This window comes from Camelus bactrianus, chromosome 12 (genome assembly GCF_048773025.1).
Source record: "Camelus bactrianus isolate YW-2024 breed Bactrian camel chromosome 12, ASM4877302v1, whole genome shotgun sequence".
Classification (NCBI taxonomy): Eukaryota; Metazoa; Chordata; class Mammalia; order Artiodactyla; family Camelidae; genus Camelus; species Camelus bactrianus.
In genome coordinates, this window is record NC_133550.1 from 29538081 (window position 1) to 29565668 (window position 27588).

At 44.9% G+C, this 27588-nt stretch overlaps 2 protein-coding genes across 2 annotated transcripts in view; one reads left to right on the forward strand and one right to left on the reverse strand.

The window, feature by feature from the left end:
• Positions 1-27588, forward strand: part of SYN3 (synapsin III) — a 447670-nt gene that overhangs the window by 132345 nt on the left and 287737 nt on the right. The window contains exons 5-6 of the mRNA XM_074375107.1: positions 11994-12150; positions 15347-15436. Of these exons, the coding sequence (XP_074231208.1) occupies positions 11994-12150; positions 15347-15436 (247 nt within the window). The remainder of the gene's footprint in view (positions 1-11993; positions 12151-15346; positions 15437-27588) is intronic.
• Positions 17256-27588, reverse strand: part of TIMP3 (TIMP metallopeptidase inhibitor 3) — a 56245-nt gene continuing 45912 nt past the window's right edge. Inside the window, exons 3-5 of the mRNA XM_010970481.3 lie at positions 22980-23091; positions 22243-22364; positions 17256-21162 (exon numbers count right to left, since the gene is read on the reverse strand). Of these exons, the coding sequence (XP_010968783.1) occupies positions 20965-21162; positions 22243-22364; positions 22980-23091 (432 nt within the window). The 3' untranslated portion in view covers positions 17256-20964. The remainder of the gene's footprint in view (positions 21163-22242; positions 22365-22979; positions 23092-27588) is intronic.

A 27588-nucleotide genomic window follows, 5' to 3' on the forward strand; every position in this document is an offset into this window, starting at 1 on the left:
AGCACTCAGGGTAGTGATCTATCCAGATGTACATACCGCACCTGGTTGTTCAGAGAGCTTCATTGTTTTCAAAAAGTGTGTGTCTGTGTGTGTGTGTCTTGGTTAACATTTATCCCAGGGAGTAGATAATACCAGCCCATTCTACAGGGAAGGTTTTATTAAGAGTGAGATTTGAAAGACCAGTAAGAGCAGGTAGACAGACAAGAGCATTCCTGGACTCACTTTTTTCCATATTGAATACATAGAAATATTATTAATTCACACAGTGCTCTCTGAATTGTCTGCTGTCCTTTTCATTTTTCCCAGAGTTACAAATGTGAAGCAGATTGTGGCTTCTGGGGGACAACTGGAGTCCCATGTGGTTGGAGTGGAGGGGTGCATATTATCTGTGTGACCATGGATGGCCACGGTGGAACCAGACAAGTAGACCTTTTAAAACCATACCAGAAGCAAGATTCTGTGTGTCGTGCTAAAGCATTTGGGCTTCAATCTGCCCATGGTAGGCAGCCTCCATAATCCTTTGTCCACTCTCAGGTGTGTATTCTACAAAATGTCTCTGGGCAGCATAGAGAGGAGACTTGAGAGGTAGGGCAAGAACCCTGCCCCCAGATGGAGGTAACCTGGGGACAAGTGAAGAGTTAAGTAGGAGACCACAATTTGTGAGCTGTCAGGAGACCTTGTGTGAATAATTTCCACATGAGCAAGACACACTAGGGTGACAAGAATGAAGAACAGGGAGAAACTGTGAGGAAGTGGGGATTTGAGTTGGAATTTTTGAGGGGCAGTTTCCAAACATGGGGAGAGCATGGACAGAACACAGTATAAATGGTTGGAAGATGAGCATGGAGGGCAGCAGGGCCATGGACCTGGGCAGAAGTATGTCCTAGGAGCACAGAGGAGATAGCACTAAAGGGAGAACTAGGCCACATTGTGGGGAGCACTGAGCCCCAGGGAAGAAGTATGAACTCGTGCTTGTAGGCAGTGAGGCTACCAGAGGGTTTTGAACAGCAGAATCGAAGGATTAAAGGAGAATTTTAGGATTAGTGCAGGACTGGCATGCAGACAGGGGTGGGGGCAGGAGAGTGACCCCCCAAGTTGGAGACCATGCATTGCCTGCTGTCAGGCCACATCCCCCTTCCAGACAAGTTTGGTTTGCACACACAATGTGGACTCATATTTTTTAAAAGGGGAGATTTCACACAAAAGGCAGGTTTCTGCCTTCATTTGAAAATCAGAAGATTTCGTGAGACTGGACCAAGTATTTCCACGTGGCTACCATATGCTGGAGTTGGGTCACAACTGCCCCCTTTAGATGCAGCCTTGAGTTTCATTAGAGTTTTCCCCATAGCAGTCCTGCTTTATTTATTTTTGGTGCCAGTCTGCATGGTGATTTTTTAAAAATCTTTTGAATGAGCTATCAGCATTTAAGTAATAATTTCTTATAAATATCTGGATTTAGGCTTCTTTAAAAAGTCATTAGGGCCACCTGGGACCTGCTTCCTATGAGGCCACAGCGGCTAGAGCTTAGGCTGTTTTCCATTTCGCCGGGCCCCACTGCTCCTAGCTCTCCGCAAAAGCCTACATTACCTGCCGTCTGTCATAGAGGTTGTGCTCCCCTACAGGAAAACGAAATGTTTCTAGTGCTCAAGTTGTTATCAAAAGTGGGAAAATGAAAGAGTAAGGGATGTGCATGCATCTAAAAAAGGTTAGAGAGAGCATTGTGGAAATGAAGACTATTGACGTGTTTAATTTGGAAACAGTGGGTATTAGAAAACTATTGGAGACTCTGCTAGGAAAGACTGGCTCACTCCCCCAGCCTGACATTACCTGCTTGGGCCCTGTTGGCATTTAGTTTGGGAAGCCTTGCGGCAGAGGCAGGGAAGTCACTTCACACTGAACAGACTCAGCAGTCTGGATTTTGAGCTACAGGGAGGAGCAAGAGGTGGGACTTGTGACCCCAGGGTTAGGTGCTAAGGATGTGTTGAGATGTCCTGGGCATAAAGGCAATGGGAGGGAAAACCAGGGTGAAGGAGGGGAGTGGGAAGTGTTGGGGGGAAACTCTATAGACACTTCTGGAGGGAGGAGTCCTCCAGGTGGTGGCTCCTTATATGGGGGGGTCAAAGAGAAGAATCACAGATGACTTCAGAGCGACAGATCCTGGGTTCCTGGGAGCATGGTGGGCACTTTAACAGAAATCAGGAGATCCACGCTTGGGGAGGCTGAGGACTTGGGGTCCAGGCACAGTGAATCTGAGGTGATGAGGATGGTGCTGGTAGCACGGTGGTTATGCACATCAGCTTTGAAGCACTCAGGTCTCATGTGGACCTTATTCTTGTGCTTAATGTCTTGGTGCCTTAATTTCTTTTTAAAAATTATTTGTTTATTTATTTACTCACTTTTATTTATTTTTAGTTGAAGTATAGTTGACTCAGTATTATATTAGTTTTAGGTATACAACATAATGATTCAATATTTTTATGGATTATTGGTGCCTTCATTTCTTGAAAAATAAGGCTATTGATACTCTCCTTATAGCGTCATTGTGAGGATTAAAAATAACATAATTAAAAGGATTCCTAGCCCAGAGGAAGTGCTCTGTAAACCTGAGTCATTTCCACTATTACCTGTGAGGACAAGGTGGGTGAACCCACTGAATGGAGGTGATTTCATGGGGCAGGGAACCAACAGTGAGCCTGGGGGAAGAGCCATAGGAGGGGAGATGATGGCACAGTGAGGGTCCAGGAGGAAGCAGCTGGGAAACAAGGGTAGAGAGCGTCTTTGAGGAAGGGAGAACGGAGATTATGCCACAGCGGCCATGAGGATGAGTGGAAACCTAAGGTACAGCTCTCTCTCTGGGTGAATTTGCCCTCCAGAGGACTCTCAGCAATGTCTTGAGACATTTTTAGTTGTCACAGCTGGGCATGGGGGTGCTGTTGCATCTAGTGGTCAAGGATGTTCTTAATACCCTACAATGCACAGACCAGCCTCCCACAGCAAAAAATTATCCAGGTCCAGAGGTCAGTACTATAGAGAGTGTGAAATCCTTCTCTGGAGCTAGCAGCTTCCAGGTTTCACTCCGGGTTTCACCACCAACAACTGTGTAACCTTGGCAATTTCCTTAACCACTCTTTGCCTCAGTTTTCTCATCTGGAAAATGGAGATGAAAACAGCTGCTTCATAGGACTGTTGTCAGGCTTAAATGAATGAAGATATGTGGAGGGCTTAGAGCAGAAGCTCATCATGCCTTAGCTATTACTGGAAGTCAGGGAAGTTGAAGGCATAGCAGAGCCTATTTGATCTCAGGGTTCAGCATTTAGGGATGACCTCAGTGCGGTTTCCCTGGGTTAGGAAGGGGATTGGCAGCCAGATGCGGAGGTTATGGAGATGGGTACATGGGAGCTGGGGCTAGCAGGCAGAAACTGCCTGGTCCAATCTGTGTAGCAACAGAAGGAAGTGGAGGAATGGCTAGTTAATGGCTGCCAGGCCAAATGGAGGGGACTTGTTTCACATTCACTTATTTATTTATGCCAACCAAAATTTTGGTTAATGCCCAAACCACATTATAACAAAAATGGAGATTTTCAAAGCAAAAGAAATCACCCGCAGCCTCAGTACCTTAACAGATTAGCAATGTTCCATCTTCCCTTCCAGGCCTATCGTTTTTACAGTGCTTTAGTCATAACGCAGATTCTCTTTTCTATTGTTTTATGTCATGTGAAATTGCTCCCTAAGCATTTTCCGTGATGTTACTTCATTGTCACATTTATCATTTTTCCAAAATGAAGATAACCTCATTGTTTTTTCCTAGTTGTAAAAATGCTTTGTGCTCTTTTTTTTTTTTTAAATGGAGATAGTACCAGAAAGTCTGAAGAAGAATGTAAAAAACCCCATTTCCCATCACACTCTTCAGAGATAGCCAGCTTAGCATTTTGGTGAACATCCTTCCAAACAAATCTCCATGCATTTATCTGTGTTGATTTGTTAGCTCTTTTACGTAAATATGCACATTGCTTAACTGTTGATTCATTTTCAACCTTGAAGCAAAGGTCTTCTTATTGTTGGGGTCAGGTTGTTTTGGGAAGTGAAGAGGGAGCCGTGGATAGATACACACAAGAACAAAGGAAGCCAGGAACCCGCTAGAAAGAGGAAATATTGGGGGTGTGCAGTGAATTTGTTTCCTGAGGCTGCTGTAACTGAGTACCAGAGGCTGGGCAACTCAAATAGCAGAAATTTATTCTCTCCTGGTTCTGGAGACTGGAAGTCTGAGATCAAGGTGTTAGCATGGCTGTGGTTCCTCTCAAGGATCTAGATGAGGATCCATCCTTGTCTCTACCTGGCTTCTCATGGTTGCCAGCGATCCTTGATGTTCCTTAGCATGCAGACACATCACTCCAGTCTTTGGCTCTTTCACCATATGGCAGTCTTTTCTTCCTCTCTGTGTCTGTGTCCAGATTTCCCTCTTCTTATAAAGGCCCCAGTCACTGGAGTAGGGCCCACTCTACTCCAGTATAACCGCACCTTAACTTGATTAAATCTGCAAAGACATATTTCCAAATAAGGTCACAGAGACTCGTAACAGGGCTCAGGACTTCAAAAAATCTTTTGTGGGGACACAATTAAATCCATAACGTCAGGGGGGAGGGTATAGCTCAGTGGGAGAGTGCATGCCTAGCATGCACGAGGTCCTGGGTTCAATCCCTAGTACCTCCATTAAAAAATAAAATCAGTAAATCGACAACATGTGGGATCCAAGGGGGTGACGGAGGAGGAGGATGGAGTGAGGGTGGAGCAGCGAGGACTCCTTCCCTGAAATGAAAGGGAAGGAACAGACTGGGATAAAGAGACTGAGATTCTGAGGCTGAGAAAGGAGATGAGGAAGCCTACTTCCTCCAGCAACAAGTGTCTGTGTTTTATTAACCCCCTGATAGTTTACAGAGAGAGCCCTGGGATTCATCAGAGAGCCTGGCTGTTTGTAAACCCTGCTGGGCCCCTTCCCCACCGTCATCATGCTGTGCAGCTGGCAGCTGCTGGGCGGGCCCCACAGGCCTCACTGCAGCATCCTGTTGTCCGTTCTCGCCAGATTCTTGGTTGGCTGCCACCTAATTTCTTTTCAGCCTGGACTAATTTCTTGCAGTCCACGGGCTGGCGGGAAGCATCGCTAATTCCCAAAGTCTTTCCATGTGGCCCATTCAAAGCCTTCCGCCTGCCAAGTGTGCACATCTCCTCTGATCTGTCCTTGCTGCAGGATCGTGGTCCTTAAGCCTTAAGGAGCATGGAGACCATTTCGATGCCTTGATTCCTCCCTCCCCTTTTCCTCAGGACACTTGTTTTTGCTGATTTGCTCAGTTCTCTTGGTCTCCTTTCCACAGATTTGGTACCTAAGGTTGAATTTTCAGAGGTGGAGGGGAATGGAGAAGGATTGTGAGAAGTATGGAGAAGTTAAGAGGACATCTGAAGTCTCTGCCAGTGGTCGCAGATGTTGGGAAGTCAGGAGCCTTCCCGGGCCTGGCTACGGTCAAGTTTGGGTATGATGGGTCAGCATGTGACCAAAATAAGCTTCATTGTCACCCTTAGTCAACCTGGCCCTTGGGGAACAGGGGACCATTACAAAATAGCAGTCAAATGGCTGAGAATAGTGAGGCTTCTGCTTATTAATCTAAGTCCTAGGCAAAGTCCAGTCAAAATCTATTCTAGTACCACAGGCTTCTGCATATTGAGAGAATTATTATGTTTCTCTGATGGTTAGACGTCACTCAGCCTTTGGCCCCTTGCCTCTTGATGCTGCCTGAAGCACCCAGTAATCTCCCAGCAATGCATCACCTGTCCCATCTCTACCATGCAATTACATGTTGTCCTTGATTTCCATTCCAGTGCCGACTGCCACTTCTGAGAAAGACCATGGATTAGAAACAAACAATATGGCTCATATTAAGTCTAAATAACAAGAAAACCCAGGTACAGCCTCCAGCCAGGATGTGCCAGTTTGTGTGGGATTGAAGGAGGCCTTCTTGCTCAGGCATGAAAGACTGGGCTTGGGCCCAGTGGGTCTGTGGAGACAGAAGGGCAGGAAGGGGTTCATGAGAGTTGTTGGGAATTTTTACCCAGCTTCATTTCTTGCCATCACCTCATCAGACCTTATACTCCAGCAATGTAGCTAACTGCAGTCTTCCCACTTCCTTCCAGTATCTGTCAGAGCAATAGTGATGTCAAGCACCAGACACTATTCAACCTAGTGTAGGCTAAAGAGAAAACTTAATAGCTCACATAACTCAAGATAAAGATGGCTCTGGTATAAGGCTCAGCAGGATTCAGGGACTCAGTGATGCAGATAGGATTTTGTCTCCCTCCCTGTCTTCTTCCCAGGGATACCTCTATTCTAGGTGAGACCCCTCCATGGAGCAGGAAAAATTGATGTCTGTCAGCCCCGGGTGACATAACTGGGCCTAGCTGGCCACTCAGGAGGATTATAACAGGCCTTTTTTACATCAGCGACACAATCCTTAGACCAGTTATTGCCCAGGGAAATGTGGTTCTCTGATTGGAGAGGATTTTACATGGGGTCTGTTTCCCCAAAAAAAGTGGGTACTGGGCAGATAAAACAAAAACCAGCACAGTCCACTACAACTCCCTCTGAGAGGTTCTGTTCATTCAGTTGCAGGCACTGTTGTCTCTGCCTAGAAACCCTCAAAACCCTGCCCACAGGCTTTTCCTTCAAAACCCAATGTCCCTTCTGGCATACATTCTTCGACACCCTCCCCAGACAGAGTTGGGCTACCCTAGTGTCTCATACATACCTGTGATATTTCACTCACTCACTTATTCATTTGTTCTTTTAGCAAATCCTTATCCTTTAGTGTTGCACCTACTTCCTCTAGGACTGTGAGTTTTGTGAAAGCAGGGATTATGTCCCAATCATCTCAGGATCTTCAGCCTCTACAGGGGTGCTTGGTCGCCTGTCAGGGCCTGGTGGAGGCCACATCCTTGATGCTGGAGTGACATGGTGGACTTGGCTTTTCTCTGACCATATAGAGAACCTTGGGTGCTAGTTACGGAGGGAAGAACCACGTACTGAAGTCACTAATTGTTCTGTCTTCCATGCAAATACCTCACATCCTAGGCTGTCCGGAAGGATATTGTGTATTCTGTGCATCAACCAATGGCAGAATTTGAACCATGACAAATGCCTGGCTTGCCCTAATACATTACATATGGAAAGTGTTTATTGTTCACATCTTGTATCTGAGACTCTTCAGCAGTTATGGGGTCCAGCTTGAATTCCCTGGGGTTAAAACCTTCTTGGTGATGCTAATATACCTCCAGAAATACAGGACTCGTTGCCTTATAAGGCAGCCCTCTGGTTATTAGGGGCCACAAGTTATCTCCTAGCTACTTTGGCCATCAGCGCTAGGTTATCCAGGGCCACAAGGAAGGAGGTCACGCCTTTTTCTAGTGGCCATTCCGCTTTGTGTTTATTTGTTCTTTCATGTATACATGCTTCATTAACCCTATCGTTCATTTGAAAACATCAATGAGGCCAATTTTGTCCAAGATGGGCAGATCGCCTTTCTCACTGAACTGACATCTTTAGAGAGGAGAGACAGACAATAAACAACTGAACAGATAAATAGGAGAAATACAGTTGTCACAAGAGCCACGAAGAAAGGAAAATAAGGCAATATGAGAGTTGGGGCAAATTTCAGTAGAGTGAACAGGACAGGTATCTTTCAGGAAATGAATTTGAGCCAACAAGTAAGTGATAAGAATGAGGCATAATGCACAATTTGGGAGAAGAGTGTCTAAAAAGAGAGTTAGAGGGAGGGGCAGTTGTCAGTGTGGCTCAGGTGGAGGTGAGAGAGGGGAGAAATTAGAAATGAGGATGGAGAGGTGGGCAGGGGCCTTGTAGCCATGGAGAGGAGGTGAGAATCTGTCATTAGAAAGAGGGAAGCCTTCAGAGGGTTTTAAGCAGGGACATGATGTATAGTTTTCAAAGAGCACTTGTGAATTTGGAAGCTTGAGATTCCCAAATCCTTGAGTACAAATAGGGAGTGACCACTACTTTATTTTTTTAAAACATTTTTTGTTGATTTATAATCATTTTACAATGTTGTGTCAAATTCCAGTGGAGAGCACAATTTTTCAGTTATACATGAACATATATATATTCATCGTCACATTTTTTTCTCTGTGAACTACCATAAGATCTTGTATATATTTCTCTGTGCTATACAGTATAATCTTGTTTATCTATTCTACATTTTGGAATCCCAGTCTATCCCTTCCCACCCCCCACCCCCTTGGCAACCACAAGTTTGCATTCTATGTCTATGAGTCTGTTTCTGTTTTGTATTTATGTCTTGTTTTGTTTTGTTTTTAGATTCCCATGAGCGATCTCATATGGTATTTTTCTTTCTCTTTCTGGCTTACTTCACTTAGAATGACATTCTCCAGGAGCATCCATGTTGCTGCAAATGGCATTATGTTGTCGGGTTTTATGGCTGAATAGTATTCCATTGTATAAATATACCACATCTTCTTTATCCAGTCATCTGTTGATGGACATACAGGCTGTTTCCATGTCTTGGCTATTGTAAATAGTGCTTCTATGAACATTGAAGTGACCACTACTTTATTTCAAAGAGTAAGAAAGATCTGATTTAGAGGTGAGTTCTAGATGCCCTGGAGAAAGAACACTATAATATGTGGGACTAGTGTCAGAGTATCACAAGACAGGCCATCAGATACTCCTCTTGGAAGGCGGTCTGGGAAGGACACCTTCTTTTTCTAGAGAGCCAGATTCCCCCACCCCTCAGGCTATGTGTCTCTCTTAGGAGTTCTTCACAAACAGTGAAAAACTATGAGGCTGGCCAGCACAAGGCTTTTAATTATTTCCTCCTGGAGCAGAGTAGAGTTGCCCTAGTGAGGCACCAACTATGGTACCGTGTTGTCTGAGAGAGAAACTACAGTGCCAGGAAGAGGGGGCATCGCACTGTCAGAACTGAAGCCCCAGAGGACTCTCTGAGCATCACAGCAAAGAGAGAAATCAAAACAGAGAGACTCGAGGGGAATGGAAAAATGTTGGTATGTTTTGTTAAGATTCACAGCCATAAAAAAGGGCAAGCAACTAATAAGAACATGACCACACATGACAGATGAAAGGCTGCATCCTAACACAGTGCTCACGTCAGTGAGGAAACAGTGAGGCCGCCTTTTTTTTTTTTTTAATGGGGAAAGATGTGAGCAGACTTTTACAGAGAAGAAAAAGCATATGGTTAATAAAAGTACTCAATCTCACTAAAATCAGAGAAATGCAAACTAAAATAGCAATGGGATGCAGGGTATTCTTTGGGAAAAGTGGCTTATCAAATTGAAAAACATTTTTAAAATCTGCTGTGCTGGTGAGGCTGTAGTGAGATGTAGTAACAGTGATGTGCATCTTTAAGAAGGGGTACTGTTTGAGCATCTTTAAAAAAAAGTTCATACCCTTTAACCTAGCAATCCCACTTCTTAGAATCTATCTTACAGTATGAAATAGTTTCAAGTGAAGAGGTTGATATGTGTGCAAAGATGTGCATGTGTGAAACATTGGAAATAGCCTACTTGATAATAGAAGGTGATTGGTTGGCTTAATATGTATGGTATATCCATTCAGTGCACTATTAGGTAGCCATTAGAAATGGTATTTTTGAAGATCTTTTGGTAGGGAAGATACACTATAATATGTGGAAAACAGAAAAATCATAATAGAAAGCATGAAATCATTTATCAATATGAATGCATATTAGATACATTAAAATAGATTATTGGATCACTATATATATAGGAATACATAGAAAAGTTTTAGGATTTTCTGAGTTGAGAATTCCAGGTAATATTGTTTACTTCTTTGTGTTTTCCAAGGGTTTTTTTTTTTTTTTTGCACAGTGAACATATGTTGTTTTATTTTATTATTATTTTTTTAAAATATGTTTTTATTCAAGTATAGTCAGTTTACAATGTTGTGTCAATTTCTGGTATATAGCACAATACTTCAGTCATATAGGAGCATATGTATTTTTGTTTTCATATTCTCTTTCACCTTAAGTTACCAGAAGATATTGAATATAGTTCCCTGTGCTATACAGTATAAACTTGTTGTTTCTTGGATTTTGTGAGAATCTTCCTGTATTTCAAAATGACACTCTGCCAGAGTTCAGTAGGTGTTCCGTGTGATTCAGCGGGTTTGTAGATGTGACTCTTGGTGTATTTGTGGGAGAGGGCGAGCTGTGAATCTCTCTACTCTGCCATCTTGGCTTCTCCTCCATATGCTATTTTAAAAATCAGATAAAAGTAGAAAATGGTTGTAAGTCAGTGCTCCCTCTTGTCATCAGGTCCCTATTAGAGATACACGTGCCCCCTTCTTTCCTCCCTTCCTTCTGTTGCTGTAAGACCCAGGAAAGTGGAGTGCAAAGGCAGGAGGAGAGCAGGGAAGTGGGTAGACCTCCTACCATGCCATGGTTTTGCTGGGTGACCTGGGCCACGTCACTGCCTGGCTACAGGGCTCCAGTTCCACATCTGTAAAATGCACTAGTGGTACTGATTCCTCCCTAAGAAGGCAATGAGGATGTAGGCATGGTATTTCCAAGCTTCTAACCCAACCCTAATCCTAACCACAGTGACATAATTGATTGCTTCCATGAGCACAATGCCACCCACACCCAGATGTCACCATCCACATGGCCACCCTCAGGGCCAGTTACAACTTAGCCGGGGAGTCCCTTGCCCTTTCCTTTGGGAACGAAAGGGTGATGTTTATGTACATCATTCATTCTTTCAACATGTCCTTGTTACGCTCCTGCTCCTGGGCTCCAGCCCCTGGGGGCACCATGAGGCCCAAGTTTAGAGTGATTTGAGAAGCAGCTACATTTGCAGTGCACTCTTTCCTCTGTCTTCACTGGGGACAAGTCCTTTCCCTTTGAGAGTTATTTTAATTTGAATTTGAACTATTTTAAAGAGATGTAGTTTCTTTGAAGCCAAATGTCTGACTCTGGATGGGCCAAATGGATCACACCATTTTGAGTGTAAACCACCTATCTACTATGAGTCTGATTTTCTTGTGGGTCTTAGAAGTGAGGAATCCAGAAACAGGTGGACCCTTGGCAGTGTGAATAAAACAGCCTGTGAATCTACCTGAAGCTGCGTGAGGGAGGGAAAAGTGTTTGGACTTGGAGCCAGATGACCTGAGTTCAAACATGGCTCTCCTGCTTCCCAGCTTTGTGACTTGGGGAAGTTCCCGACTTCTCTGACCTGAAGTGTCCCCCCCCATCTGTAAAATGGAGAAATAATCCCAACCTTACCCACATTTGCATGTGAACATTAATCAGGATCTTCTCTCCAGAGGGACCTAGCAGAGAGCCTGGTGTGTTCTCAGCCATCTCATTAGTCCTCTTGCTGCTTTCCAGAGGCTGCTACTTGAAAGGACAAGACACATTTTAAATACACAGAAGGAAACCACGCTACACTGTCGTTGAGAGCCAGGGCTGTGCGGCTACACAGATTGGCCCTGCCACCTACTTTCAGTGTGTCTTTTTGAGCAAGTGACCTGATCTTTCTGAGCCTCAGGGTGTGCATCTGTAAGATGGAGCTGATGGCTGCAATACCCACATCCTAAGGCCATTGTGAGGACTTAGTAACATGAGCATCCACTACAGTGCCTAGTAAAATCACAGTATATTCACTGAACTGTTTGATACATTTTTTTCTGATTCAGATGAAATATTTGTTCAATGTAGAAAATTTAGAAAGCAGCCTAAAAAATAAATGAAAAAGTGTGAGTTGTTTTCAGTCCTTTTACTTTGTAGTTGCTGTGTGTTTGCACCTGATCTTCCTCATCCACACTCTCCCACCCCATCCCCATTCTAAACTGAGGTGCTATCCTCAGCAGGCTATGGCTTGATGCCTTGATTTTTCCATCAATGTAACGTATGTAACACTGCTTTCGGCCCCTCTCTTGGCAGATCCTTCAAGCCGGACTTCATCCTTGTCCGCCAGCATGCCTACAGCATGGCCCTGGGTGAAGACTACCGCAGCCTGGTTATCGGTCTCCAGTACGGAGGGTTGCCCGCCATCAACTCCCTCTACTCCATCTACAACTTTTGCAGCAAGCCCTGGGTGGTAGGTGCCGGGCCAGGCTGACCCAGAAGGAAGGGGAGGCAGTGGCCGGCCTCCCAGCCCTCAAGTGGACACATTCCCCAGCATGGTGGCCCAGTAATGAAAGGAGTCTTTTTAAAGCAACTGAATAAACAACTTGGATCCCAAATCCCTTCTTATAATTATTACCCAACAGATATTATGATACAGTGTTATTATTATTATTATATTAATACTATTATTATTATAATAATATTAGTGGTAAGGGGGTACCCTATTGCTCTTACTAATATTTGAGCATATAGCTAGTTTTGTTAAAGTTGGCACTGTGTATCGAGCACTTACTATGTACTACAAAACTGTGCTGCCTGGTGCTCACGCTATTGCTATCATGTGAAGTGAGCGTCATTACTCTACAGAGAAGGAAGATTGGCTTAAGAGCCGTTAAGGAACTCCCCAGGGTCAGGGAGCCAGGGAGGGGTGAAAATGGAACTTGAAGTCAACTCTCTCCAACCTGTAAGGCTTGATTCCCCACTCACTTTTATTCATTAGTTTCATATTCGTTCATTTGATTTGAGTTTACATCCAGATGTTACCTGAAGAAAGGTTTTTCTTAGCATATAACTCCTTCACTCCTCGACTACTCTCAAATGTCTTACCCTACTTTATTTTTTCCCCCAAATACTTATCTCCACATAGAATGATATATTTATCCATTCATCTGTATTATCCAGCTCCCCTACTTGAAGTAATCCATTCATGCAAAAATATTTATTGAGTACTTACTGTGTTCTAGGGATTGTTCTAAGTCCTAGGAACATGGCAGTGGGCAAATCAGACCAAAACCCTGAATCTTACATTCTAGTGAGCAAGGCCACATGCAGTATGTTAATAAACATGCCAGATACATAATATGACATATGAAAAGGGTCAAGGGGAAAACAAAGCAGAAAAGGGAAAGACAGATGTAGAGGTTGGGGTATGTAGAATATGATGTGTGAAGCTCTTAGCCATCTCATCTCTTCTTTTGTTGTCTCTCTGCATGGTTTTCTGGTGGTAGGGCAGTGGTTGAGAACATGGGCTCTGGAGCCAGACTGCCTAGGTCCAGGCTCCTCCATTTATAAGCTGTGCAGCCTTGAGCAACTTGCTTGACCTCTCTGAGTTTATTTTCCATATTTGTAAAAGGATGATAAAATAGGGCCTTCCTAGTAGGGTTATGAGTTAATACATATAAGGTGCCTAGAATGGTGGATGATATTAAGTTCACACTCAGTAAATGGTGACAACTGTTACTGTCCCTGTTGTTAGGAATGAGATCTCTGCAGAGTTGGCACTCAATATTTACTGAATGCATACATGCATTAGTTTAATAGATATGGATAGTCTTTAACCACTATTACCATGGCTCTGGTCTCCTCATTCTGTCCTAACTGACCTTTTAGGCCTACAACATCTCAGATTCAAGTACCACTGTCCCAGGAAGGTCCTAGGTAGTATTAGCTCTCCCTACTTGTTTGTCCACATAGTCATGGTGATGGTAGCAGCTACCATTTATTAGCACTAACTATGCTGTGCTGAGCCCTTACCATGAATATTATATTTAATCCTCAAACCACCCTGATGAGTAGGTATTTCTAATTTCTCCATTGTACAGATGAGGAAACTGAGGCTTATGTAGCTGGTGGAAAGTCGTGGAGCTGGGCATCGCCAAAACTCATATTCTTGATCATGGAATTCCTCTCCTTCTCTGGACTTCAGTTTCCTTATCTGTAAAATGAGGTACCCTCCGTCATTTCCCATATTTCTGAGGTCCCTCAAACCCACTAAGCTGACACCATGTTGCAACACAGCTGCAGGCCAAGAGTTTCCAGACCAATCCTGGCCTGATGCAGGAAGTTCCCAAGTTACCTGTTCTCTCTGTGTGAGCTCTTAGTATTGAGTTAACCTCTAAGTCAATCTGGCAGAAGACTTATCTCCTCTTCCAGCCATTGGGCATCCACGTTAGGGTGCACATTGCGGCTTATTCCTTCTTCCTGCACAGAATCTACCTTGCTCTTCCCTGCATATATCCACCAGCAGCTTCCTTTTGCCTTTGGGTGAATTCTCAGTTCTTTGTCCAGACTTTAAGGCTCCTGGTGGTCTGTGATGGATCACTCTCCAGCCTCCTCTCTCACTGTCCCTCATGTTGAGGGCCACTGCCACAGCAGCCACCGAGTGTCTCCAGTGCACAGTAGATTCACTGCACGCTTGGAGTACCCTTCTTCTTTCTCTTTTGTCATCTGCTTTAGGGTGTCATCCTCGCCACACTCTGCCCTCTTCCAAATCCCACATCCCCCTTGCATCCCTCTAGAAAGACATTATTATCTCAATCATCTGCCCACAGACTGTCTTTCTCCTAGGCCTGGTCCGCACGTTCAGCATGCTGCCCCAGTGTTAAAGCTCAGTGCTGGGCACAGAGCGAGCTCCCAGAGATGTTGAGTGGGGTGGGGAGGAGACTGTAAGTCTGAGGCCTGCCTTTTAGGAGCTTACCCCTTAGTCCTGGGGACAGTAGCTATCTCTGTGGCAAAAGAAGATAGTGCTGAAGTGGGGGAGCACAGTGTGGAAGGGATGCAGCTCATGCTGTTGGAAACAAGTGGGGTTGTAAAAGCAGAGAAAAGCTTACTACTAATACTATTCAATATTCGAGTATACCTACGGACCAGGCCCTGCTTTTAATACACTGTATATTTAATCCTTACAACAATCCTGTGAGGTTGGATCTCTTGTTTTCTCCATTTTCAAATGGGGAAACTGAAGCTCAGAAACCTGAAGTGACTTCCCAGGTCATTCAGCTAGTAAGTGGTAGAGGATTTGAACCCAGAATCTACACCATAAATTACTACACAATATGTGTCTCAAAAAAGAAGGGCATTGCAGGCAGGTGACATGGCATGAAGGTCAGCAGGTTGTGCTTGTGTGAAATGCTGAGAGTAGAGTAAGTGCTTATTAAATGTGGTTGAGCTGAACTTAGTAGGCCTGGCAGGAATGGAGGGGTTGGTGCAGGCAGATGGTGGAGAGGATGAATGTTCAGCAAAGGACTCTGGCCTCTATCCCATAGGCTTGGGACAACTACTGGATCTTAGCTCAGAACAGACAGATGCTTGAGGCCTGGGATCAAGGGGGAGGTTTCACCATACTGGGTAACATTGGTTGACCAATGTTCTCTTGTATTCTGTCCTAGTTCTCTCAGCTCATTAAGATCTTCCATTCTCTGGGTCCTGAGAAGTTCCCGCTTGTGGAGCAAACGTTTTTCCCCAACCATAAGCCAATGGTGAGTGCCTCTTTTTTTTTTTTTTTTAACTTTGCTTATTTTTGTGATATGGAGCAAACACTGATGTCCATGTTCTCTATCTGTTTGAATGGAGGAGGTGGGCTCAGGGGCTTTTCCCTGAGCACTTGGACTCTAAGGTAGAGCCATGACATCCTGTAGGAATACCTGGCTTTCCTAGGGAGAATCAGGTCTTCAGGTGAAATTTCAGGCAGTAAAGCAAATGGCAAAGATGGACAGCACTCCTCGGGCATGTTCAGAAGATCAGGAGACAACTTAAGCTGGCATGTTGGAACCAAAGGTTGTTAGTAAAGGTGAAAGATGTTTCAAAGGTAGGATGTTATTTCACTTGAGCCCTGAGAGGGACCTCAGGGCTCCAATTCTTATTTTAATAAAAGCAATAGTATTTTGTTTGCATTGATCATCGAAAGGAAGTTTCCTTGTGTGTACTCTTTGCATTCCAACTTTTGAACATACCCAAGGTTGTCTCTGGGAAGTGGTTGGAGCCTAGTTTGGCATATGTGGGATTGTCTCCCACTCGGAGTCTTTTTGGATGGGGTGGAGAGCTCTCCATCTTACAACCAGAAGGAGTTGTGTGAAAGAGTTCTGGGCAGCTGGAAATAGCTTGTGACATGCCTGCTTGCATGGTCAGTGGTCTTCTTAAATGGGTCAAAGGAATGTAGGGCCATGGCCCCATGCATGCCTTGCAAGGATTGTGAGTCTTGGGGAACAGGAAGGTTAACAGAGTATCCGATAATCCCAGCTGGGGGATGACAGCCTGTATGTGGACTCCCAAGCTCGGGCTGCTGAGCTGGACAATTCTGTTTGGAGACACTGATAGGTGTCTCCAGGTGGGGGATAGTCTAGTCAAGCAGAGGCATATCTGATTAATTAGCTTTCCCTTATATCTGATCTAGTGAGAGTCACTGAATCCAAGATATGCTGGTTGGAATAAGAAGGGCTTGTGGAACCCAGCATGTTCCAATGAAATGAGAACACAGTGGAGAAAATTCAGGGTTTATCATCAAACCAGGCTGAGTTTGAATGCTGGATCTGCCTACTTAGTAGGTCTTGGGTCTTGGTGGGCCTCAGCTTCCTCAGCTGAAAACCATGGATTATAGTGGAAATACCTCATTGGGTTGTTGAGATTTAATGTGCTCATATACATAGGGTGCTGTGCCTGGCATATGATAGGTGCTCAAAGTAGAGTATCTTTAAAATAGGAACAAAAGCTATGCTCTGGAACATTGTCAACAATGGGATAAAAGTTGAGTGAGGGGTCTGAAGCCAACCCAACCCACTGAGGGTGACAGGCCCAGCTGTAAGTTCTGGGGGGGGGTTCACTGCTCTAGTGAGTTCCTGGCATCCCCAACTAGGCCAAGCCATACTCGGATTTTCAGGCAGGCATTTGGCATCAAGGACTGCTGTTTTAGCCTCCCCCTCCTACTCCCACTGGGTTGAGATTCTTAGGAAGAAAACAGAGAAGGCCAAGTCAGGGCCCCAGTCTGGGAATACCTGTACCACTAATAGGTAATTAGATAGAGATCCAGATTCCACAGAACTCAGGAGAACCCTGGCCATAAAATCAGGGACCAAGGTCAGGGCTGGATTAGCAGCCAGGAGGAAAATCTAGGATGCCTCTCCTGGAAATGTTCCTGCCTGGTGAAAGTACTGGAGGGTCCACGCTGTAGAAGTGAGTGGAGGGAGGGGAGTTCTAGGCCAGGAACCTAGGCAGGCAGGACTGACTGGCTTTCAAGGCCCTCTGTGGTCTCTATAACCCCCAATGGCAGTCAGGACACAAGGAGGCAAGAGACTGCAGGTATGTGATAGAAATAAAACCACTTTACTGTTTAGAATAAAGGACAAACTATAAAAAGTGAACAATTTGCAACATTACAAGACAATATACATTCACGGAATATAAAATTCATAAATAACATGGAGGAAAACTGTAAACAGTGCTACAAAATTTAGCAACAAATACATTCCTTCCAGACAGGGTTTTCTCTGGTTGGTTTCTCTCCATCACTTCTGGGTCTCAGGACAGCAGACCGGCTAAGGAGGATGGTAGGGGCATGGGAGAATCTACAAAGCCCCTCCCCTTGGGGATGAGTCCTCCTCATGCCTCCCAAGAGTCAGTTTAGAAGTTGTTGATGTCTGCCTCCCCAAACCCCCCCCCCCATTTTGTTTTGCTTTTACTCTCAGATTTTTAAAGTGTTTTTACTTGTGTAAAACCATTTTAGTGATATTTTTACTTTAGCAGCCAGGAGCCAACACTTGGGTGTCATTTTGGGGTAATCCATATTGTTGATCGGCAAGCACATGAAGGGCAGGGGCAGGGGAGGGTACTGTCTCCTGGGGATCACAGTGTCTCTGTGATAAAGCTCTGAGACTGAACTGTTCCAGTATGTCATTTGTTTCTTTAATTGCTCAAGAACCATAGTATGGAAAATGATGCTCATGAGCCATAGTTTGACCACCATGATGTAGGGTCTGGGGTTGGGTAAGGGTAAAGCACAGGAGTCTTCCAGTATCATCCTCCCAGCCAGATGGAACACTGGCCTGAGAGGTGAGAGCTTGGGTAGGGAGGCAGAAGAGATCGCCAGAGGAGGCCAAGCGGTCTTGGAATCATAGCTCTCATAGCCGTGGATTTTTAGGAGAAATCATGGCTTCCCAATGGGGTGGGCAAACGAACGAGGGGGAAAAAGGAATGGGAATGACCAGTAGACTGCCTAGGGCCAGTCGATATAGAGCTAGGATGTGAATATACTTGCTATTTCTTCTCTCCTCCTTCCTACTCCAGGAGTCACTAGGATGCCAATAGGGAGGAGGCTGGAGGAAATCTCAAGTGCTAGTTCCTTCTAGTTTACCCAATTTGCCAGTCTAGCTGCCTGCACAGCAGAAGTATTTACCCTCCATTCCATGTAGAATTTGATTCAGGAAAATGGCGGCATGTGGGTTTCATTTTTTTTTTCTCTTAAACACAATGTACACATATTACAACCTACACATGACATAAGATTTAGCAAAATAAAATGTTCACGATATGAATGAAATACGGAAGTGTCTTAGCTACATAAATGACTTTAAATTATACAGTAAGTGAACAGGTGAAATAAACAAAGCTATAGCTTATAGAAAGCTCAAAAACCGCCCTCTGACAACATTGCTTTGCAAAGGACCCTTCTTTGCCCAGGACCTGCTGTTCTCCTTGCCAGGACCTGGCAGATGGGACTGTGGTTCCACCAACTTTTCTGCAGGGAAACTTCCAGTGACACGTTCAGACCTCACTCCAAGTCCTTCCTTGTATGACTGGAGGTGACCCCACCAGGGACCAAGAACGGCCAAATGCCTCGTGGAGGTCACGCTGATGTCCAATAGTGGGAGGGCACCTGTGCAGGCTGGGTCAGGGGTTCCACCTTGCAGGACTTTGAAGTTGAAGTTGAAATAAAGAAACTCTTAAAACACTAAGTCTGGGGCTCACCCCTTAAAAACCACTGGCCTGCTGACCTCACCTCCTTCTGCTCACACTGCCCCATTGAAAGGACAAAGCTCCCCATTTCCTGCATGCCATATATCACACCCATGAAGGTGAAAAGTACTAGGTAATGGAATCGATCCCAAGGAAACTGGATGCCTACACTGCCTTCCTGCTCTGGGGTTCTGCCAAACACCTTGCCTGGGCATTTGTGTGTATGTTTGTGAGACATTACAATGTGTTGTCTGCTTCTTCTTTTTTTTTTTTTCTCCTGTTTCAATTGGCAGCTCTGTTTCCTAAAGTGAAATGGACTGAAGATACAAATACTAATAGAGGGTAAATACTCATAATCTGAAAAAAGAGACAGAGCAATCATGTTAAATATAACCACCCTGTCAGCCCCAATTCTGTAAAATATACGTTATCACCTACTCTTGGCATCTCACTTTCAACACTAAAATTTAAAATAACTTTATTTAATTGGAGAATTCATATTATAGTTTTATTTCAAAAAACAGCAAAAACCCTATAGCCGATTGCAGAGTCAGGCTTTCTCAGTAACCACCAATTTTAATTCCATGAGGTGAAGACCTCAGGAGGTGGCATTCACCCATCAGTGTGAACTGGAGGAAGAGGAGCAAGTTGTCCCCAAACCTAGGAAAAGTGGCTGTCGAACCAAGGCAGGACACTGCAGCTTTCTTTCCTGTGCCCAGGCCCCTGACCCACACTAATTCTCATCTCCCATCTGAGCCAAGCCAGTAAGGCAGTTAAATGAAGGCCCCCGAACATGAAGCAGGAGAAAAGGAGAGGGACAGAGGTCAGATGACCCCAATTAGAGGGATGCTGAGGGTGCTCAGAATTTCAAATTTTAATTAAAATGAAAAAAAAAGTCAACTTGGAATGTCATGATTTTCTTCAAACAAGCAACGACAACAAAATAGAAGAGATTAAACTATTGGCGTATTTAACAGCATTGAACAGAATTCTGTGTCCTGTAAAAAAATTAGCTTATGTCCCCGCGTGGGTATATGCAAATGTGTATGCAAACACATCCCCCTAAGTGAGCTAAACACTACTTTGGAAATAGTATTCTCTACCCAAATCTACTTGGCTATATCTGTGGATAGTGTACTTGTGTGTGTATTTCTCCAATTTACATAAAGGCAAGCTCCTGGCCAAATCTACAAAAGAGTTTTCCAGGAGGAAATCTTGTGGGAGGCAGGGAGAGGAAAGACATTCATCTCAGTCTTTCACCTGAGCTTTTGTACAAGGCAGGCAAATTGCCTCCTGACCTCAGGCAGATGTTTAAGTCTTCACCAACTAAGAAAGTTCTGTTATTCTGGCCTGGCTGTTTGCTCCAGACTCAGAAACTCCTGGTCAAACCAAGCATCGCTGCGCTGGGGGAATTGTGTGTGTGCTCCATCATCCAGACCCTCTTGCAGTTTCTTCCTTCCCTCCCTCACTCTCATGTGCAGACACAGACAGACATAGTCTGGTAGGGACATGCAGTAGCATCTCCTTGGTGTATAAGATCTTCTGCGTACCTTGAGTCTATCTGCTTGTTGCCCTTGACTGATTTGAAACAGTTGCTTTTTCAGCAGCTTCCTTGTCTGTGTCCTTTATGTGCTGGGGAAGGGGGAAGAGAAAGGCAAAGGGAGGAGGGTCTGGGAGATGGTGAGGTGGGGAAGAAGAAAGAGGGGTAGATATTTCAATGCCCAAATGGGGTAGTTTTTTGATTTTTGTTTTCCTAAAAAAATATAGATTATATTATCACGAAGAAGAGGAGTATACATTCCTCATTCTTTCTGGTATGGCACCAAAAATTCCCGGGTAGAATGGGTGATGTCAAAACCAAAAAGAAGGGGAAGGGTGGGGCCAGGAGGATGATTCCAAATAAACTCCATATAACAGCATAGATTTTTCTTTAAGTGTTCGAAGTGCTAAATTTGCAAGAAAACAGGCACTAATTTCATTGTCATCATCTGGGAAGAGTTAGTGTCCGAGGGAAGCTCAGTGGGAAGGGAGGGAAGTGAGGTGGGGCAGGGTCTGGCACTCAGGGGTCTGTGGCATTGATGATGCTTTTGTCCGGGGGGGCCCATCCTCGGTACCAGCTGCAGTAGCCACTCTTCTGCCGGATGCAGGCATAGTGTTTGGACTGGTAGCCAGGATAGCCGAAATTGGAGAGCATATCGGTCCAGAGACACTCATTCTTGGAAGTCACAAAGCAAGGCAGGTAGTAGCAGGATTTAATCTGCAATTAGATAACAACCAAAGGTTGGTGGACTCTGCTGTGGTAGACCTAGGCCTGATGTTTGCCCAAGTCTCAGTTCAGAACCTGGGACCTGGGACCACTGCAGGTGGAGCCCAGCCACATCTCTCCCTTAGTGAAAATAATACAAATAACACTTGCCAGTACTTATTGAGCACTTACTGCATCAGACATTCTAAGTGCTTCTATGTTATTCTCTTTAATTCTCATGACAGATTTATCTCCCTTTTACAGATTAAAAAAATAGAACCTCAGAGAAGTTAAGTAACTTGTCCCAGGTCATACAGGCAAGTATGAGAGCTCCCAGCTGTTGTAGGGAATTGAGGAATTTGAAAGATAAAAGCATAAACTGTAGAGTCCAGATGGCCTAGGCTGGAAATCAGACTTAGTGAGCTGTGTGACTTAGGGATAGGTTCTTAAGCTCTCTGGGCCTCTGTTTCCTCATCTGCAAATGGGGAAAAGAGTAATTAAAACTATTTAATTAAAACTGTAGTAGTTTTAATTACTATTATCCTCATTTTACAGAGTTGTTGTGAGAATAACTGAGAGAATGGCCCAACTCCTCCCCACAGCAGCAAGGCTGTGTGCCTTGGCCCTGTGCTTGGGTCAAGCAGTTGGGCCAGACTGAAGAGACCCTCTGCAGCAAGTGGTATCAACAGTTCTGTGCCAGCTTGCCTGCCTCGGGTGGGAGCCACCAGCGAGTCATCTGCCCAGGTGAGCCCACTTGGGGCTGCCTGGCAGGACCTGCCAGTGTAAGGATCCTGTACCTGCCACAACCTTGAGCCATGGGAGGAGCCAGGGATGCTGAAGAGCCCTCATGACCCAGCAGCTGCCAAGTGGGCAGCCCAGAGGTGGCAGGTTACAGTAGAAAGGCATTCTTTCCTCTCCTCTGCTCAGCCTGGGTACAGCATTCCTCACCACCCCTGCTCGGACCTGCCCCTCTGCCCAGGTCTGACATGCACACCCTTCCCAGCCCAACAGCCCAGGGCCCAGGACTGTAGTAGCTTATGTTTCTGGGGCTGTGAGCCAGCACTTCCCCTGCCTGCACTCCATGGGTCTTACCTTGCAGTTACAACCCAGGTGATACCGATAGTTCAGTCCCTTGCGCTGGGAGAGGGTGAGTTGGTCCCACCTCTCCACGAAGTTACACAGTCCCGTGTACATCTTGCCATCGTAGACACGGCCTAGAGGAGGAAAGGGATGACAAGGGGAGAGTTGTTTTGCCCAGAACCCAGCCAGAAGAGAAAGAATTCATATCTACTGAGTAACCTCCTCAGGCCAGGAACTATGCTAAGTACTCTTCAGTCCCATGATTTTACTTCAACCTCCCCAACACCTTTTCGAACGAATTGTATCCTTATTTAACAAATGGGGAAAATGAAGCTCAGAGAGGTCAAGTGATTTGTAGAACATCCCAAACTCAGTAAGCACTGGAACTGGGACCGAGACCAACTCTTTACTGTAACTTGACTCTGATGTGGAGAGAAATAGGTACTGGCGATCTCTTTTTACTTATAGTAAAGTTGAGAAATTGCAACACTAGGCAGAACTAGGATATTTCCTCCCCAGGGTCAGTGGTGGAGCTGAGGCTAAAACCCAGCTTCACTATAGGAACCTCAAGCTCTCAGCTCTGGTCAAGCAAGATGGACTCAACACTAGATACTCTGTACAATTCAGTGGGCTCATGGCCAAAGTCCTGAGGACACTGCTGGGTTTACTGTTCCTACTCCATCCTTCTTAAGTGAAGGAACAGTGGACTTTGGCCAAACCCTGGTCTAGATGCTAGAGTTGGCTGTTACCTGTCAGCAGGTACTGGTACTTGTTGACCTCCAGCTTAAGGCCACAGAGACTTTCGGAAGCTTCTGTGTGGATGTACTGCACGTGGGGCATCTTGGTGAACCCTCGGTACATCTGTAGGTAGAAGGAATATCGTGAGAGGAGGACCAGGGCTCAGAAAGCATGCTGTCATTTGGTCTTTTTGAATCTGATTCCCCAATAGGCTATGGTGTGGCTGGTCACTGACCTACCTACCCCAGGGCCTTCACTCCAGATCAGGCCACTTGTTCTCCTCTTATCTGAGCTGTGGTTGGTGCCTTCCCCAAGAAACCTTCCCAACCAGCCAGTCATACCTCCCATTCTGTTTTATAGATGAGGAGCCTGAGGCCCAGGCAGGTTAAGTGGTTTGTCTAAGTCCACACAGTTGGTGAATGGCAGAGGTACAAATCCAAGCAGAGGAATATGCCTGCTCCCAAGTCCACACTCTTAACCATTAGCTTATGCTGTCTCCCACTGCAGCCTCACAAGTTCATGCCCAAGGGCCTTTGATGCAGGCAAATACCATTTATGGCTATTGTGCCTCCTTTATCAACCTGTGCTCAGAGCCAATGGTGTGAACATAACAGAGGCTGAACCCTCTTGGTGATTCCAGGTCAAGTCCATGTGCATTACACAGGCCGGGATCTGTCCAGACAACTGTTAACTGTGTGAGCTGGTGGGGACGGGGGGCGGGGGGGGGGGGCACTAAGGTGTTGCCCAATCCCATTATCCCCCCAGTTCTCAAAGTACACAGGGCCTGGACGGCTGGTGGTCCCTGGGCTTATCCCAAGGGTTTCCAGTAGGACAATGTTTCTACTTTAGTTCCTGGCATGCGTTATTAATTTACTTATGGTAATTAATAAAAAGCCAGACATCACCTCATTGGTGTCTCATCTAAGTGCCTCCCATTCAGTCTAATAGGCTGTGTTTTTTCTCCCCATCTTCTTTTAAGTGGTAACTGGCTGGCGGGGGTAGGGTGGTCCATGAGGCCCTCTGCCATCCACAAAATGTCTGTTGGACTGATGGAGTTCAAGTCTTTGCCTTTTTAAAGAGAGCACTGTTCTAATTGTGTGCAACCATCGGTGCAGAAGCATTTAATTTACCTGGTCTCCCTTCTTAACCTTCTTCTCCTGTGGGGCTCTCCAGCTGAGTGAGGAAATGCAGCTAGGAGTAACAAGAGGTGCTGTCCTCGCTCAGTTTTAAATTGTGCTGTGGGGAAGCAGGGGGTGTCACGTCGTACCCTGACTTCCTCAGTGACGGATAGTGCCTCTCTGACTTTAAGAGTGCTGCTGTGTGCACACCATCAAGTGTGGCCTTCAGGAAACACCTCTTGCACTCATTCCTGGGCCCAAAAACTTCTCATTTTGGTGTGGATGACCCTTGACTTTTTGGCAAATGTTTCATCTCAGTACTCACTCTGGTCTTCCAGGCCAGCCTATTGGAGCCTCAGTTCATTCCATGCTGGTCTGGCACCTTTATTTCCTCTCTGTTTTATGGGCAAGAGTCAAGCCCATGCTCAGTGAGAATTCAACTCATAGAAATCAGCTTGGCATCACCACTACTTTTGAATTTGAAGGAATCTTTAACATGGTTTCTAGCATTTGCATGCAGAGTCAAAATTTTAATACATTGTTAAAATGACTGGGTCTGACAAGCACAGAGTTGCCTTTTAGGGTCAATTCTGGAAATAACAATATGGTAAATGTACGGTAAAGGCAGATCTTACTCATTTTATTGTTTTTTTCTTTATAATAATCCAGCTTGACCTAAATATTGATCCTATAGTATCATTAGATCTATAGACGTAGAGATCTAGAATTGGTTTGACAAACTTAGGAGGGTTATAATGGGTTTATAAATCCTGATTTCCTGAAATTAGAGAATCATAGAATCTCAGAAATGGAAGGGATGTTAATCTAATCCAGCCAACGCAATGGAGGATTAATGGTAAACTCAGGTTCTATAGACAGAGTCTGCATTTTGTCTCTGCCACTTAATAGCCTCTTGGAAAGTTATTTCCCTCTTTGGGCCTCAGTTTCTTCATCTGTAAAATGGGGCAAAGCGCTTACTTCATAAGATGTTTTTGAGAATTAAATGCCTTTGAATAGCACTTTGCACACATTTAGTAAAAGCCTAAAGCCAGTTATATTGAAGTTCATAATGAGCAGAGGGAAGGATTTGGTTCTCTTCTTCCTATATGTCTTGCCCAACCTCATCTCTTAGTGCAAATACTTAAAGCTGGGTTGGAACTTCAGACATGGCTCTTTTCTCCTCCAGCTTTATTGAGGTATGATTGACAAATAAAATGTGTATCAATGTAAGGTGTACAACAGAATATTTTGATATATGTATACACCGTGACATGATTACCACAATGAAGCTAGTTAACGCATCCACCACCTCATATAGTTACCTTTTTGTGTGTGAGAACACTTAACATCTATCCTCTTAGCAAATTTCTAGTATACAGTATAGTGTCCTTAACTATAGTCACCATGCTGTCCATTAGATCTCCAGAACTTACTCATCCTGCGGAACTGAAAGTTTGTACCCTTGCACCAACATTTCCCCATTTCCCCTACCTCCTGCCTAACCCTGGTAACCACCATTCTACTCTTTGCTTCTAAGAATTTGACTTTTTTAGGTTCCACAAATAAGTGAGATTAGGCAATATTATCTTTCTGTGTCTGGCTTATTTCACTTAGCATAATGTCATCCAGGTACATCTATGTTATCACCAATGACAAAACTTCCTTCTTTTTAAGGCTGACTAATATTCCATTGTAATATTCCATTGCAATATTGTATTATATGTATACCATATTGGACTCTACAAGCCTCTGGGCCTTGCTTCATGATGGTATCTACACAAAGTTTCAGGAAGTTTCCTTCCCTTGGGGTAAAAGGACAAATAATGTGAGAAAGAAATTTCCCAGTTTGGGGAGTTTTACCCATTTCTTATGGAATGTCTGGTCTTCACTCTGTATTCACAGCATGAAATGTCACCACTATGTTAAATATTTCTGGTATGACTACCAAAGATCAGCACTGTGCTGGATACTGCTTTATATCATGAACTCATTTAAACCCTCAACTTATTCCTGTAAGCAACTGAGTTTTGGAGACGTTAGGTACATGACTGAGGAATCGAGTGCAAGCATTTTCTCTCACAGAATGGGCTATTTGGATGGGGAGGCAGAACACATGAGAATGGAGCGAGTCTCTGCAGAGGGCTAAAGACAGTCCCAGACCATAAAAAGTCATAGGCATTAAGAGGAAGAGAAATTCCCCATGGGCTAGGGGGTCAGAGAGGCTTCTAGCTGGAGACACTGCTGTTGCTCATTTGATTAGACAAAGCCCTGAAGGAAGTCCCCAGGGGCCAAGCATTCAGATTGCCCAGTAAATCTGTCCTGCCCAGAGTCAGGACATGCACAGCACACAACCAGCCGGCCTCCCCATGGGACTTCCCCAAAACCAGCTGAAACATAATGTCCCCCACATGCTGTCCCTTGCAGTCAGCCTGAGAGCATGTCTCCACAGCACAAAGCAACTCCAGGCAAAGCAGACCTCTTTCTCGTGATCCTGATAGCAGATAAGGTCCCCAAAGATTAGAGCAGCCAATTCTGGAAACTTCCACCTTTGCACCACAGCCCAATGCCTCAGCCCCAGCTAATCTCCAAGTTTGGGTTTGCAGTAAGCTTCTCCAACATTGTAACACCCTCCCCGCCTGCTACACACACCTGTGGGTCTCTGGACACTCCAGATATGCCTGAGAGGTGGACCAGAGGCTCTGGAATTAGCATATGAGAGAGGTTCTGCCTGTCTTTCATTTGGTAAGAAGTTTTGTGGGGAGGGGGTGGGAAGCCTGAGAGAGAAGAGGGAGATCAGACTGGGTGGCACAGATTCTCACATTTTCAGAGTTCCTTTAGTCTTGCTCTAAGGGAGCCCTGACTTTCCCCGTCTGACTCTGGGGTAGACTCTCTAATCCTCTAGAACAAAGCGCTCAGGGACCAGTGCCAACACTCCTGCAGGCTCCCGTCTCTGGCCTCTCCCTCTTCCCTCCTACAAAGATTTTTTTCAATACACTCTTTGCAAGTCAAGAGCTACAATACTGGATGACAAACCCACAAACTTAAACTAACTTCCTTTTGTTCCCTGGGGGAACTAGATACAAATGAAGTGAGGGAAGCCCTGGAAGTGGGCGGGAATGATGAATCAGCCTGCTGCTTGGCTGCCCTGTAATCTCCTTGTAGGCAAGGCTCTAGTTTGCTCTGGTTTGCCACTTTCTAGCTATATGATCTTGACTGTTGTATAATCTTTCCAAGTCTCACCTGTAAAGTAGAGGATAATGTGTACTGCTTCATATGGTTATTGTGAGGATTGATCCATGCAGAGGCTTAGCAGAGTGCCTGGTACATAGTAAATGCTCATTCACTGTTACCTGTATGGACTCTTATATTCATTCTAACAATTATCTTTTTATCCCCAGCTCAAACCACAGTGCACAGCACTGAGAGGGAGGAAAGGAGGGAGAGAGAAAGGAAAGGAGAGAGGGAGGGTGATGGCATGGTCTATTCCCACTCTTAAGTCCGT